At 35.9% G+C, this 16,997-nt stretch overlaps 1 protein-coding gene across 1 annotated transcript in view; it reads left to right on the plus strand.

The window, feature by feature from the left end:
* The first annotated feature begins 241 nt into the window (after nucleotides 1–241).
* The window catches only part of LOC150086575 (dystrobrevin beta-like), a 116,172-nt gene continuing 99,416 nt past the window's right edge, over nucleotides 242–16,997 (plus strand). The window contains exons 1-3 of the mRNA XM_090371462.1: nucleotides 242–288; nucleotides 3,836–3,924; nucleotides 12,729–12,809. Coding sequence (XP_090227588.1) covers nucleotides 3,849–3,924; nucleotides 12,729–12,809 — 157 coding nt within the window. The 5' untranslated portion in view covers nucleotides 242–288; nucleotides 3,836–3,848. The remainder of the gene's footprint in view (nucleotides 289–3,835; nucleotides 3,925–12,728; nucleotides 12,810–16,997) is intronic.

Genomic DNA, 16,997 nt, shown 5'->3' on the forward strand with positions numbered 1-16,997 from the left:
CATTCTATATCACTTTCATAAATTTGATAATGCTTGTTACCATCAACTAGAAAATTACATTCTTGAAGTCTTGATCAAAAAGCTTATTAGTATTAGTAATGGCCATATGGTGCAAGGAAGCCCAAGGCTTACGCTGCACCAGCCAAAAAAATAAATAAATAATAAAATTAAATAAAATGAATAATTAATAAAAGAAAAGGAAATAGACAACATATGTTTCTCTCTTCCCATAGGTAACTATCCAGCTGACCTATGAATTTCTCCAAACCGTCAGCCTCTGCCACCCATGTAGGTAACTTATTCAAGTAATACATAACACTCTACCTAAAATAAAACTTCCTGCAATCCAGTCTAAACATCTCCCTGATAACTTGAATTTATGACCCCTAGTTCTAGAATCATTTATAAACATGAAAATTTCGTCCTCATTCATTTTACTTTTGCCTCTCAGAGCTTTAAACAAGTCTCCTCTAAAGTGCCTAGTTTCCAAGCTGTGCAACCCGCGTACTCGAATGGATGAAGGTTGCAAGAATGTAATTTTTTGCATGTTGCTTTGATAAATTTAAATTACTTATTGTCATTAAGCTCATTTTGTTCAGTTGGGTGTGGTTCTTTGCTATTCTGGGAAATGTAACTTGTATCTTCCATTGGGTTCTCTTCTTCATTATCATGAATGGGAAGTTCTTTCCATTAGTTGGTAGTACAGTAGGAAGACCTTCTCCATTGAGGACTGGCTTCATTGCAGAAGCAGTTTGACTATTTTATTTTTATTATTTGGATATTCTAATTTTATTATTTCTGCGTGAAACACCTAAAATACATTGGTGTGACCTAAGCACTGTGAAAGCAAAAATATGAGTAGGAGTGTGTTATAGGCCTAATGACTCGAATGAGTACAATGAACAATTGTACAGAGAAATAGTGGGCTAGTAAATCAGAATGTCTTATAATGGGGGATTTTAACTTTCCAGATATAGACTGGAACTTATGGGTTGATCACTCGCACACTAGTAAGACTTTTGTGGATTTATTGGATGATTGTTTTCTGCAGCAGCATGTTCGAGAGGCAACCAGAGATGGTAATACTCTTGATCTGGTTATCAGCAGTGATTATTCATGTATTAAGAATTTGCAGATAAAGGAACCATTAGGTGGCAGTGATCACAGTGTACTGATGTGGGATTTACTTAAAGATATAATTACCATCAGGGGTAAAGGAAGGGGTTTTTGCTTCCGTAAAGGTGACTACAGTGATCTCAGACAGTTTTTAAATTCTGTACAGTGAGACCAACTGATGATGTTACCAACAGCAAATTCTAAGTGGGAAGCATTCAAGGAATTAATAGTGGAAGCTACGTTTCATACCTATTAAGAAATATTGTTCAAGGTTTAGCCCTAAATGGTTGTCAAATGAACTAATGAGATTCGTGGCAGAGAAGAAAATGCATGGAATGCATATAAATTATCAGGCGACAAAGAAGCCTATGATATATATATATATATCATAGGCTTCTGTATCTTAGGCAGGCGAAGGCAGATTACGAGAAATCTTTGGCAAAGGATGGTAAAAAAAACAGCGAGGATTTCTTTACTTATATAAACTCGAAAAGGAAGGGGATGAATTTGATTGGTCCGCTTGATATTGATGGTTCGACTTGATGATCCTGCTTAGATAGCAAGCAAACTGAATGAGTATTTTACATCTACATTCACATATGAGAAGTTATTAAGGTTTGAAAATGCCACAAGGTTATCAAATTGTAACAGGGTGCTTAATGATTTTGTAATAACTGAGAACAAAGTGGAGGAGAAATTGTTGAAGTTAAACATAAGAAAGGCACCTGAGATCTATCCAGTTATATTAAAGGAGGTGCAAAGGAAGTAAGCAAACCCTTAGCCATAATTATGAGAGCATCCTTGGACTCAGGGGAGGTCCCCATCGACTGGAGATGTGCAAATGTGTCCCCAATTCACAAAGGGTGACATGAGTAATTACAGACCAGTTAGTTTAACTTCTGTTCCGGGTAAAATAATGGAGTCACTGGTTAAAGATGCATTGCAGGATCATCTAGACAAGACTGCAGCAATAATTCAGACATAGCATGGGTTTGTTAAGGGAAAGTCTTGTGTGACAAATTTGATTGGTTATTATGATGTGGTTACAAAGGAACTGGATGCAAAAAAATAATTTTGATATCATATACTTGGATTTCAGGAAAGCTTTTGACACTGTTGGGCATGGAAGACTACTGTACAAATTGGAGCAGATTGGTATTAAGGGTAAGTTGCTACAATGGATAAAAGGATGGTTGAGTGGGAGAAGACAGAGGGTGGTAATCAATGGGTGTTGCTCTTCGTGGACTAATGTTATTAGTGGAGTGCCACAGGGTTTGGTGTTGGGTCCACTGTTTTGTATATTTATCAGTGATATTGATGAAGGTATATCAGGCTTAGTGTTGAAGTTTGCAGATGATACAAAGGTTGGCAGGGTTGTTAATGACAGTAATTGCAGTGTGTTACTGCAACAGGATCTAGAAAATTTGTGCAGATTGGCTGAGAAGTGGAAACTGAAGTTTAACATTTAAAAATGCAAAGTACTGCATATGGGTAGAAGTAAACCCAGAGAAACGTACCAACTGTGTGGTACTACACTTAAGGTGGTAGAAAATGAAAAAGACATGGGAGTAATTGTGCAGTCAGATGTGAAGTTTTCTGAGCAATGCAGACAGGTTGCTAGGGCAGGTCATGGGGTGTTGTCAATGATATACAGGAATTTTGCTAGCAGGGAAAAGGAGGTGATTGTCCCTCTGTATAAGGCAATGGTCAGGCCACGCCTTGAGTACTGCGTGCAGGTCTGGATGCCTCATTTTAGGAAGAATATAGATTTGCTTGAACGTGTACAGAGAAGGGCAACAAGATTGTTGAGGGGAATGAAGGGATCCTCTTACCAGCAGAGGCTTAAGTTCTGCAAATTGCAGCAGCTGGAGACTAGGCACCTGCGAGGTGTATAAGGCCTTGAATGGGTTGGGCACGCTGATTTCTGATGGGATCCTTCCACTTGTTCAGATTACGAACCTAAGGGGCATAAATTGAAATTGAGGAAGGACAGATGTAGAATAGATGTGTGGAAATTTGCCTTTAGCCAGCGGGTGGTTAATTGCTGGAACAAACTTCCATCTGTCGTTGTGGAAGAAGTTGATAGGTTAAATAAATTTAAGGAGGAACTGGACAAACATTTAGAGGGGATTGTTTTGTAATTTTTTTTTTTGGCTGATGCTGCATAAGCTCATACACTTGCTTTCTTGCATCACATGGTACTACTACTACTACGTGTAACAAAAATTATCTGGCAAATTCACATTTTTGCAGCAGTTTTGTTTCTCCATATTAATTTATCAGAAAACCCCTTTATACAAAGAAAACGGAAATAATAATGCACACAGGTAACCTAGCAACAACATTCCCTTTAATTATTATTATTATTTATTTTTTTATTTTTTTAGCTTCAAAACTGTGATTTGCTTGTAAAACTGTAAAATTTGTCTCTAGATTTGGAATCAAAATAAGAATTAATTTAAAAAGTTAGTTTCCTTTTATGTTACCAACAGCTTGTTAACCACTATAATTTGATATCCTAAATATTGCAGAAAGTTCCAGCCTGGGAACATTCTAACAAATACCAGACTGCCAACAGGAATATTACCTTTATTTTTCTGTGAAGAAATAAGTAAAATTTTATATTTGCTTTCTGAAAACATTCCAGTGATAATTATAACCTAGATTAACACAGTTTATTTCTTACTCAGTTTTTCATGTTCTTGTTATTTTATTTCAGATCAAGAATAACCATGGATATCAGTCATATTTCAGATGCTAATTTAGAAGGACCTTATACAGAGTATTATCTTCTGTTGGCAGAAATAAGTAGGTTAATCATATTTGTTAATCATTTCATAATCATATGAAACATATTAGACTTATTTGAAAGTCTTCACTGATCAGTTGGCATTAATAATATTCATGATAATTAAGAAATTAGTATATTCATACTAGGATGGAGAGGATAGGCTCAGTTAAGCCTTTACATTTAATGTCTGTTTAGGGATTTAATGAAATAGACGTAGACTTTGTGATTTAATATTAGTGAAATCAGTTGAGTTCCTTAATGGCAATAACAACGGTAATTAGCTCTTGTGATATTACATCTTTTGATGAATCCCTTTCCAGATATTGAGATCATCTCCTGCGCAATCTTCAACAGGAAAATAAAAAATGTGATAAATTCTTTGAACAATATAATCAAGCTTCTTAAACAGTACAATATAGATCCTGACCTTTGGAGTTTTTATGTAAAAAGCCTGGCCTGCAAAAATGCAATTTTATATTCTCCAGGTGTTTAGTAAAATATCTATGTTTACAGATAATACAGATGTTGACTGAGTGGTTAATGACAGTAATCAAGGTATGCTACTGTAACAAGATCTAGAAAAATTAAGAAGCTGGGTTAGAAATGGCAATTGAAGTTTAACATTTGCAAATGCAAGGCTATACAGGGTGTCTCAAAAATATTGGTACAAACGTTTAGGGGAGGTAGGTAACATCTAAAGGAATGTGAATTGCATAGGAATCCATAACAGGAAACGTCACGGGGAAAGTAGTAGCAGAGGCACAAGAAGCAGAAATGACACAAGACAGTAATTAGTGGCAAACATTTATTTGACATAATATTAACAATGGAGTACAAGACGGATGCATTTCATGATGTTACAACAGATGCTCGACGCTTCCACCATGAGACACGCATGCGTGACACCGATGCAGCATGGATTGGCAGACGCGGTTGAACACACCTGGAGTTTCTTTGACAGTAGCAGCAGCGCAGACGAGTCTCGCCACGAGATCCATTTCCATCTCCACAGGCGATTCATACACGATAGATTTGAGGGCCCACCACAGTAAGAAATCAAGGCTCGATAAATTAGGTGCGCGTGGGGACCAGGCAACGGGTCCACCACGGCCAATTCATCGATGCCCAAAACGCCTGTTCAAATGGTCACGAACACACCTTCCATAATGGGCAGGCACCCCATCATGTTGAAACCAAATGTTGCATCTCACATTTTCTGAAACATCGTCAAATAACCCTGGTAGAACTTGTTCAAGAAAGATCCGATATTTAGCGGAGTTCATGCGGGATGGTAACAGGTATGGGCCGACTAAGCAGTCACTGACCATACCTGCCCATATATTTATTGCGAAGCGATGTTGTGCCGCATGGGGGTGCACACTGTGTGGGCCCTCTGCTAATCCATACACTAGGTGCATGTCTGCCAGCTCACAGTTCGTATATCGATGCATGCTCTTCGTGTGGCTACACTGTTTGAATGAGTGAACCAGAAATTTTCCCTCTCACGAACTGATGAACAGTGCCGTGTACCGACTTACAGTGACGTTTCCGGTTATGGGTTCCTATGCGATTCACATTCCTTTAGATGTTACCTAAACATTTGTACCAATATTTTTGAGACGCCCTGTATGTGAGTTGCAGTAATCCCAGAGTAACATATCAGTTGTGTGGTACTACATCAGGGTAGTGGAAAATGAAAAGGACCTGGGGTAATTGTGCAGTTTGATATTAAGTTCTCTGAGCAGTGCAGACAGGTTGCCAGGACAGATCATGCAGTTTTGTCGATGATATACAGGAATTTTGCTAGCAGGGATAAGGAGGTGATTATTCCGTTGTATAAGGCAATGGTTAAGCCACATATTGTGTACTGCATACAGGCCTGGAAGCCTCATTTTAGGAAGGATGTGGATCTGTGGAACAAATGCAGAGAAGACCAATGAGATTAGTGAAGGGAACAAAAGTGTGTTCTTACCAGGAAAGGCTTCAATTTTGTAAATTGCAGCATATGGAGATTAAGCACTTGCGAGGAGACTTGATTGAGTTATTTAAAGCTTTGAATGGATTGAGCAAACTCAGTGCTAATGTCATTCCTCTTGTTGTTGTTACTATTGGGTTTAACGACACAAGGGCTGCTGTGGCCAAATTGTGTCTTCATAGTTAATGTAGAGGCAACATATTGTTATAGATATTAAATTATATCCATCTGTACAGGTCAATACATTTTAAATATGTTAAAAGTTTGTCTATATTTGCTTAATTTCCTATAAAATGAGATAGATCATGTGAGATATTCAATGTGGAAAGTGACTGAAAGGTGGTTGATCAGATGTTTGAATGTAAGGGACAATTAATTGAATGTGATGGACTGTAAGTTGTCTTTGACAGTATGAGCACTGCGGTGGATTTTTACCCAATAATAGGAAAAATTCTTCCTCTTGCTTAGACTGCACACATGAGGGGTCATTAAATTCAAGTTGGGGAAAGTTGGTTGCAAGATATATGTGCAGAATAGAATTTTGCCTTCAGCCAATGGGTAGTTGATTGTTTGAACAAACGTCTATCTGTTGTGGAAGTGAGTAGTTTGAATAAATTCAAGGAAGAACTAAAAAGCTATTGGAGGGAATAGACCACTGAGGAATTTTTTTTTTTTTGCTGATGCTGTATAAGCTTGCTTTCTTTCATCATTTGGCACTATTAATACTAATAATAAATAAATCTGCAGTCATTGTCAATCCGCTGCAGGATAGAGGCCTTCCCAACAAGTCATGTTGAGGGAGTGGACCTTAACCGGCCATGCTGGTCCAGTGTAGGTTGTCAGATTCACCGTATTTAGCAGTCAGGAACTTGAACCCTGGTCTACTCAAAGTGCTTGTGTTATTGCACTCCTGCTCCAACCCCCAGATATGGAGGCCTTAATACTAATAATATTAATATTAAAATAGGTACTCATTCTATGAATGCTAGTGCCATATTGATTTTAACTTATTGGCTGCTACTCATTTTGAATGAGATTCTCTGTTGAGTCATTTAAACTCTTTTTGTTGTTGCTGCTCCAGAATGTTTTCCTGAGGCCAGAATTTTTTCCTGTACATTACTGCTTTCCCCCTCTTCTTCTTGACATCATTTTCTAAGGGGCACCGTGTTCTGGAGTATTACCATAAAAAATAAAATAAAATCAAGCAATCCCTGTGTACATATGTTAAATGATTTCTGAATTTACCTGTACAGATTACATATGAAAATATTTACAGAACCCTGATGCCTAAAGCAATAAGCAGTGAGTTAAACTCAGTGTTCCCTTTGGTACTCATTCATAAATTTAGTATCAGTTTTTTATCTTGTATGAAGAAAACTGCTTATTGTTGAATATATGTGATTATTTTTTTTTCAAAAAAAATAATAGATATTAGAAAGTAAAAAGCTTTTTAATATTTTTAAAAGTAATTGCCTTGAGCAGCTACTCTTGTGCATGCACCCATAGATTTCTGGAAAACATATTTTTAATTCATTTAAACTGACCACCATCTATTTATTTGTCATATTTCTTTTAATTCGTCCACATCATTAAATCAGCATGGATTTGATTGTGGAAACTGTTAGTTTGACATTCTCACTTTGCTTAAACTTGATAGTGAGCAAGTGAATGCTTCCCTAGTACTGTTATGCATCAGGAATCGGCATCTCCTTTTCTTGAAACATGAGGCCCTACTAAATAAATTCCTTTAAATGAAATGATGCAAAACATGTGCATTGTACAGGCATACTTTGTGTGCCTAACAGTTAGAAATTAGATTTTTTTTTTTTTTTTTTTTGGTTATGCTTCTCCAATTTTAACACAATCAGTGGTGCATACCAAAAGTCAAAACCATGCTAATGAGTAATGTAATTTCTCATACATCTCACCTTTGAATTTTGAACCATATCCTCTGCTTTTTTTCTAAACTAGACAAGAAAATCAAAACAGTATTTTTTATTAACTCCAGCATTTTTACTAACAGTTTTTGTTAACTTTTGTATTTTTGTTTGCCCATAGTCTTGGTCCATGAGGCTGTCACAGACATTCTCTCAAGTGTGATAAGCTGGACTTGCTCCCTGGGAGTATAAAACACTAATAGAACTGACATTTGGGTGACTTGAATCAAGTGGACCAATTTTGAAGTCCGGTTGTTCTGCGACAACCATATCCTCTGCTTGCACCTTCATGATGGTGGGACTGTTAGTAACCCTGGGTACAAACCATGTGCAAGTCTTGAAATATGACACCTAGTATACTGAAGGTGACTGTCAAGGTGTGGTGTCCACATCACACAGAGGAATGTCACTCCTCTGTATTATAGGGCAATACTAGATGGTAGATGACTCTCATTAACTGGTGCAAATACTACCACTTTGCTTACTGGAATTTTGAAATGGTGGAACCCATGTAAGTCTACAGAGCAAAGCTCCAGCAACCAACCTCCCTTCTTTTCCATCTTGTAGTATGATTGATGTCTTTTGAGGTTATGATGGACATTATGGTGAGATCCAGTCTTCTTTATATTTCATGGGAACAGCTCTAAAACAGTGTTCTCAGCCCAGCTGATAGATAGCCCACTGAACCAAACCTATTGGTAACTCTATAGGAGATATCCAGTTCAGCTAGTGTATAGCTCGTTGCTTCTACTTCGCCAGATAGTGACTGAAGGCAGTCCGAGTAGTGTGTATGTGGGAGGCATTGTCGAGGCCACATTATGTCAAGGAGCTGGATATTCTTGACATGCGTATACTATAAACAAAAATTTCATTACTTCTTATGTGTACTCTCCACCCTTTCTTATTACGGAATACATCATGAATAGTCAAATTAATGGAACAAACTTATCTGTGAAAAAGATCTAAACCTCCCAAACAGTTCTTTATTCATTTCACAAATAAAGGTGGTCTCAATTCCAATGTCAATGATATCCAAGTACAGTCTGCCAAGCCCCATGTACTTTTTCTGACAGAATCCTAATCATCAGTTGACTCAACTACTCATCTCAGTTGCCCAAATTATTCACTCTATGATGCCTTTTATTTTAAAGGTGATACTTGTGCATATATCCATACTGATATTTCTTGTCAGAGATACAGTAATTTGGAATCTGTTCTTTTCAATCTTCTCTAGCTTAAAATCTCTCTACCCCATTCTGTCAAATTCATCTGTTGTCTCTATCATTCTCCCAACTCCACTAATTACTTGGAACTCTATGATTCCTCTCTTTGAAACTTGAATTTCTCCAGTCCAACTTTGCTAACAGGAGGTAATTTTCCTTGGTGATTTTAATATTCACAGCTTCAGCTGGCTTCCATTTCCTAGTCACACAGACCCCACTAGTCGAGATGCTGAGGCTTTCGTAATTACAAATGACCATACACAGATTGTTCATTTACCTACCAGACAGTACTAACCACACAGTAATACACTTGATCATTTTCTCATAAACAACCTTTCTAAGTATACGGTTGAGGTGAGTGGTCTTCTAAGCACCTCAGATCACAACTTGGCGATGGTCTCTTCTCCAGTGGAGCCTTTCTCTCCTGGCCATTCTCAACCTTGTGTTGTTTGGCATTACAAGAATGCAAAATGGGATGAGCCTTTCAATTTCTTTTCTTCTTTCCCTTGGTCAGATGACTGTTTCAAATCTTCTGATGGTAACGTTTGCTCAGATCATGTCAGCGAAATTATTTTTGTAGGGATGAAATCCTTTGTTCTACACTCCATCTTAAAATCTTGTCCTTTATCTAAACCTTGGTTTTCCAATAAATGTGCTAAGGCTGTTCAAGATAAGAACATTACATATTACATATTACATTTGCAACATTACATATTGCAATTGACTTGTATCTAAATCTCCAGGTTAATTTTCTGCCATCAAATATTCCACCAAAGCTTGCAACAATTATAAAGCACTTATTAATCATTCCAAACTAGATTTTGAATATGCTGGTAGTAGAAAACTTGCTTCTTGTCTAAATGGTATTTGAGCATTCTGGTCTCTTGCTAAAGCTATTAGCTGCAACTTTTGTCCATCTGTATTCCCACTTCTGTAAAAATCAGATATTCTATTGTCACCTCAGCTAAAGATAAAGCTGACCTGCTTGCATTATACTTTTTTCATAACTCGTGTATTAATGATCTTGGTAAGCTTCCTTCTGCCATTCCCAGTACACTCCATTCAGTGCCTCCCATGGTCTACCCTCAAAATGATATTAGAAGAAATTTGAAAAGTCTTGATGCCAAGGAAGTCTAGGTCCTGATGGTATTTCTCTACTTGTTCTCAAAACTTATGCTCCTGTGCTTACTCCTGTTCTTCTGTGTCACCTTTTTATACTTTCTTATTCTACAAATGTTTTCCCCCTTCTTGGAAATTTTCTCATATCCAACCAGTTCCCAAAAAAGGGTAACAAATTCCTCCCATCCAATTATCGTCCCTTTGCACTTCTACTCTTTTCAAACTAATGGAGAAATCCATTGACTGCCAGCTCCTAAACTATCTAGAAACCTTCCGTATGATCAATGATCATCAGTATTGATTCCATTGGTATCGATTGACTGGTGATATACTGGCTTATGTTACCCATCTATGGACAAATTCAATGGAAAACTGTGGTGAAACTCAAGCAGTTGCTCTTGACGTTTAAAAGGCTTTTGAATCATGTTTGGAATAAAGGTGGTCTTCTAAATAAGCTTCCATCTTATGGTTTTCCAACTGTTTTTTGTAATTTGTTATCCAGTTTTCCCTCTGACCGCTAACTGAGGGTGATGTTGGATGGCTCTCTGTCTTCTAACTTCTCCATTAATGCTGGTGTCCCCCAAGGTTCAGTTCTTTCTCCTACTCTTTTCTTCTTATATATTAATGACCTTCTTCAATTGACTGGAAATCCTATAGTTTTGGTAAGGATAACATATTGCATTCCACCGACCAGTTTGAGAAACCTTGCTTTACACAAACAGCTTAAACTTCTAGAATATCTGCTACCATATCCTTAAATGCCAATCTCCAAATTTTCAAGTCTGGCAAAGATAACTTAGTTGATTTAAATCCTTTTAAAACTCTGTCCTGTCTTATATCTCACAAAAAGGATTCTTCTGCTCCTATGCTTATCTTCGATGACACTCATGTTTCTAGACAAGGTCATGTATCTATTAGGGATTACCCTGACTTCTAATCTGTCTTGCTTTTTTGGCATAAGCACGTCACAAATATTTCTACACTCGGTGTTACTTTTCTTCTAAACAACTACTCACTATGTACAAATATCAACTCCACCCTACCATGAAATATTGTTTCCACATCTGGGGTTGTGCTTCCAGAAACCTCTCTAAGGCCCCTAGATTTCATTCAAAAGAGAGCAGTTAGGTTAATTGATGACTCATTCTCTCCATTCTCTGTCTTATAGACATCCTGCTTCTGTTGCATGCCTTTTCTGTAGATACTTCCATAGGCACTGTTCTTCTGAATTGTCTATTGTCATCTAAAATTCCTGCTCTTTCTCTTCCAGACCAGTCCAAACACATGCCACAACCAGTCAACATACTTTTATTGTCCAACTTAAAACCCACAGAACCAACTTTTCTTCTTCGTCATTTATTCCTTCAACTTTTGTTTTCTGGAACAACCACCCTTCATACATATTTCCTGAAAATTACAGAAATTTAAGTTTAATATCAACAGGTATCTCCTTTCATCTTCTCAACCTACAACTCATGCACAGTACTAAGTATTATAGGTTCTAAATCCTTTACTGCTTAGGGTTTAAAAAGAAAAAACAGTCTAATAGAAGTATTTTGTTCATTATCAATAAATATTAAAATATGACTTGGAATGCTGTGCTGCATAAAAAATTAGATCCTTTCTTTGAGAAATGAACATTATTTTTTCCTAGACATGGCATGATTCATTCAGATATCAGGATCTAATGATTTTTGACAGAATTGAAACAGTTATTATCTAACACAGATACTGTTTACTGTTTGGTGGAAATGCACAAGATACAAATGCAAGATAATGAGTAATGGGGCACGTTTATTTGTTGTGTCCCTTACCTATGACAAATCTCTAAGCCCACTTTGTGCAACTCAAGATTCTTTCTGTGTATGACATTCTTGCTAGTGAATGTAATCTGTTTAGTATTATGTATATGTTTTGATAGACATAAGTTCGTATAGTAAAGAGAAAAGGAGTAGATGGCTTAAGGTTATTCACTAGGTCTGCTCTCCATACTCGCACTGTGCAGTGAGTGAGCAGAGGAAGCCTAGTGAATGACCTTGAGCTACCTATGATTTTTCTTCTTACTATAAAGGCATATGGTTATGCTCTTTCATGGCTAGTGAAAACCCGAAAATAATTTGACGTATTAAAATCAGAGTATTTGAGAATATACTGTGCCAAAATTCACTCTAATAGGTTTTTTAATTTTTAAATTTTATTATTTTGGCATGTTGCTTAGCATTTTTTAAGTTATAAGCAGTATGTAAATAGTTTTAGAATAAGTTAGTTAATATTCTTTATGCACCATCCAAAGGATATTGTCATTTTAAGTCTGTTCACCAGATGGAAAACAGACGTAATATTCCAATATCCCAGAATAACCACATTACATTTCGACATCTACAGAAAATTTTCTGTGTAAGCAAAAATTAGCTTTGTAGTGGAAGGAGTGGGAATTATAAAAGACATCTTGCAAAGAAACATATTTGTTATTAAAGTTTTACACGTATAAAATATTTATTTGTCGATAAATATAATTTCACTTTACAATATTATAAGCAAACTTTTTTTTTTTTTCCCCCTTATAGAGGCTCAAAACTTTGATGTCATACGCTTTTCTTCTTATCGAACTGCTTGCAAGCTTAGATTTATTCAGAAACGGATTAATTGTAAGTTGATGTTCCTTTTTCTTGTAAAGTTTTAATGTCACTAATGCATAGTTTTTTTATTATAAATCAGTTGTTTGAATTTTTGATATATGGATAACACCATATACGCATTTAAAAGCACATTTGATAACACAATAAAAACATTCAAAACATAATAAATAAATTTAAAAATATAAAACTATTTACTGTGTTTATTTGTATTGAATTATAATCACCTTACAGGAATCCCTCGATTAGCGTGATTAATTGGTTCCACGAAAATGGCATGCTACAGAGGCGGATTTAACGGCGGGTGCGCCCTGGGCCCCAACTTCTGAAGGGCCCACGCAAAACCCCAACAAATTAGTTGAACATATTTGTTCAACTAATAGTTAAACTAATATGTTCAACTATTAGTTCAAAACTTTGTGATTATTATTATGCTATTATTAATTATATTATACATATATTATATTCAAATTTTATTGGAAATAAAACATTAATAGTACATAATATTTTTTATTTATTTAAAAAAATGGTTAACATGTATTTTTATTTTCCCTGTCTCTCTTTTTTTTAAGGGGCCCAATAATTTCTTCTGCGCCCAGGGCCTCAACCGACCTTAATCCGCTCCTGGCATGCTGTGTGAAATTGCGTTAATCGAAGTTAATAATCAATACAAAATAGCCCAATTCATTCCAGGACTACAATATACCAATCAATATTTTTAAAAATACGTTTTTTTATGGCAATTTAATGTACAGCAGTATAAAAGCAAAGAATAATTCTAAATATTTGCAGTACAGTTATCAAAAGTTTATTGAAATTAAAAAATTACAATATATAACTTACTTTATTTCTTTGTAAAATATTTCAAAAGGCTGGTTTGCGCAGACTTTTCTTTCTTCCTTTCATCATAAATTTGCTTGTATGGATACACATCTTTTTCAATGTTCCTGCGAATTTGCATACTGCACTTGATATCTGGGTCTGCATCCATGATTAGTTGTTTCAAATTTTCAGCTGCGTGAAATATTCCTTCAAGTTCTTGAAGGTGCCTCCGTAGCCAGGTGGGAAGGAGCAGCAGTGCATAGCACACGCTTCTTGATTAGACCGGGGTTCGAGCCCGTCACCACCAAATACGGAGGATGTGGAAAGGTCAGGGTATGACCACCACATATTCCAGAGCAATATGGCCTTAGTTGCTAATGCTCCTAAAAACCAAATAACAACAAACAACAACTTCAAGTTCTTTTAATGTAAACTTCTTTTCTTGAACATTTTCTTCCTTGCAAATTTCCACCTCATCATATGCTCGTTGTTCATCAATATTAAGGAGGTCAGAATCATTTAATTGTTCTGAATGTGATTCCTGCAATTCGCGATTATCACTGTTGTCGATTTCATCAAAGCCTAGATCTCTTCCAATATTTGCTATTTCATCAATAACAGTATTGACATGAATGAAACTACAGAAATCATTTGCGCAATGTGGCAAGATATTCTTCCAAACTGCTCTCATATTGCTGGATGTTATTTCAGACCATAACTCATGAATATTGTCTATTGCTTTGCTGATGTTGTAATTTCTCCAAAATTCAACTAAAGAAACTGCGCCATCTCCAGTTGTTGCTTCAGTTGCTTGCGCAAATGTTCTGCATAAATAATAGGCCTTAAAAGTAGCAACTATGCCTTGATCCATAGGCTGTAAAAGACTTCTCGTATTTGGAAGTAAAAAAATAACTTTCATGTTTTCACACAAATCAGAAAGTGCTGGTGGGTGGCCCAGGGCATTGTCTAAAATTAGTAAAATTTTGAATGCAAGATTATTTTCTTCACAGTATGCCTTAATTTTCGGACAAAAATAGCTAGTGAACCACTCTTCAAATAATGCATTCGTGACCCAAGCTTTTTCTATTAGAGCGCCAAACAACAGGTAGGTTTGCTTTATTAAAACCTTTAACAAAAGATCTGGGAGTTTAATTTCTATAGATAACCATGGGTTTTAATTTCAAATCGCCTTCTGCATTGCCTCCCAATAGTGTTATTCTATCTTTGGAAACTTTATAGCCTGGTTGAGCCTTTTCTTTTTTTGCTAGAAAGGTTTTTTTTGGCATTCATTTCCAAAAAAGGCCGGTTTCATCAACATTAAATATTTGTTGATCTGTGTAGCCGCTGTCATCAACAATTTTCTTTAAAATTTTGGGATATTTCGTGGCTGCATTTTTATCTGCACTTGCCGCTTCTCCAGTCAATGCAACATTATGCAGTCCGGTTCTTTTCTTAAAACATTCAAACCAGCCTTTACTGGCAGTGAAATTTTCTTCCATTTCTGCTTCGATCACTTTTTCTTTTGAAGAACTTTCATTTTCTTCAGTTAACGCTCTACCCAAGTTTTCTATTGTTGAATTTTCCTTTAACATTGCAAAAATACTCAAGGCTTTTGCTTTTATGGTCATTGTGCAGATTGGAATTCTTTTTTGATTGCAGTCTTCTATCCAAATGGCTAAAATACGTTCCATCTCAATCATCATAACACTTCTATTTCTTGTGGTTTGTGTGCATGCTGACGATGAAGCAAGCTTACCTTTTTCCTTAAATGCACTGGCTTTACTTAAAATCGTCCGAACAGTTGATTCAGTCATTTCAAGATGTCGAGAAATTTGTATTTTACTATCACCATCTTCAAATCTTTTTATGACTTCAATTTTTTCATCTAACGTTATCACTTTTCTTTTCTTTTTACCAGAGGTACTATCAGATACACTTTTCCTTTTATCCATAGTTAATAATTAAGTAATATATAAAAAATTTAATATAAATTAATGTAATTAATTAGTATGCACAGTAATTAATGGCGGGAGATACACGGGAGTCTGCACGTTAACACGCAATGCAAGAACAACTGAAAGCAACTGATCTGCATGTATGTAATAAATGTGGTGCGGCCGGTGTTGTCCTTCAGTGTGCATAATGTTAGAAAATATTTCAATTGCTGTAATAATACACGTTTGAAATAATCCGTTTCTTTTTATTTTCTTATGGTAGAAAAACAAACTGTATCTTGTGTTTGTTTTTGTTTATTTCTCAATAACACTTCTCGATGGAGAAGGTATGATGCGACATGAAATAAACAGTAACTCCCTTTTGTGAACAGAGCCATGCACTCACTAAGAAAACAAGCAATGTGTTTCTATAATGTTCTCTAATGTTATGCAGACTTTAGCAGTGTATTTATATTTGTAGCTTAGTACTGACTTTCGTAGCATCACCAGCGTCAGTTTCTTTAGACCAAGCCAAAATACCGCGCTAATCGAGGGATTCCTGTACATAGAAATTTTTAAAATGTCAATTTCTAAAAACATTACAAAACATATATACTATAAACTGTGTCCAAAAAAAAAGAAGATGTACTTTTTCTGTTATTACAGGGCACTTCTTCTCTAACAGTGGGAGCCTGAAATTAGAAATAAATGATACTTCAAATGTAAACTTAAATTGCCATATAAATCATATAAAATTCAAATTATTTCAAACCAGTGTCAGTACACATGCTTGAGTAATATTTGAAATCAACTTGTTGCAAAAGTATGCACAGATAAATAGCAAGTATTAATGAAATTAAAATGCATTTATTAATTTAGAAGCCAGGCATGTCATCTAAATTACTAAATTGGTCCTTTAGGCTGTCACGGACATTCTCTCAATTATGTCAAGTTGGGAGTCTAAAACGCTGATGGAACTGCTACCCGGGAGTCTAAAACACTGATTGAACTGATATTAAGGTGATTCAGGTGGAACTGATATTCAGGGATGAAATCCTTTATTTCACCCTCCACCTTAAAATTTCATCCTTTATTTAAACCTTGGTTTTCCAATAAATGTGCTAAGGCTGTTCAAGATAAGAATGCTGCATATTGCATTTGGCTTGTATCCAAATCTCCAGGTTCATTTACTGCCTACACCAAAGCTTATTCTCCAGTTGGGCAAAGATTCCTTAGTTGATTTCAATCCTTCTAAAACTCAGTCCTGTCTTATATCTCTCAAAAAGGATTCTTCTGTTCCGTATTCTTATCTTCAATGATTGTTGCTCATTTTAATATATTCGGGTTTTTAAAAATAAAATATAAATTTAGCTTATGTTATTTGTAATGTTGCCCTGATATATATTTAGTTATTCATCTTCCAAGTAGTTGCATGATCTGTATA

Source organism: Mastigoproctus giganteus, chromosome 4 (assembly GCF_048544385.1).
Source record: "Mastigoproctus giganteus isolate SK-2022 chromosome 4, ASM4854438v1, whole genome shotgun sequence".
In the NCBI taxonomy this organism is placed as follows: Eukaryota; Metazoa; Arthropoda; class Arachnida; order Uropygi; family Thelyphonidae; genus Mastigoproctus; species Mastigoproctus giganteus.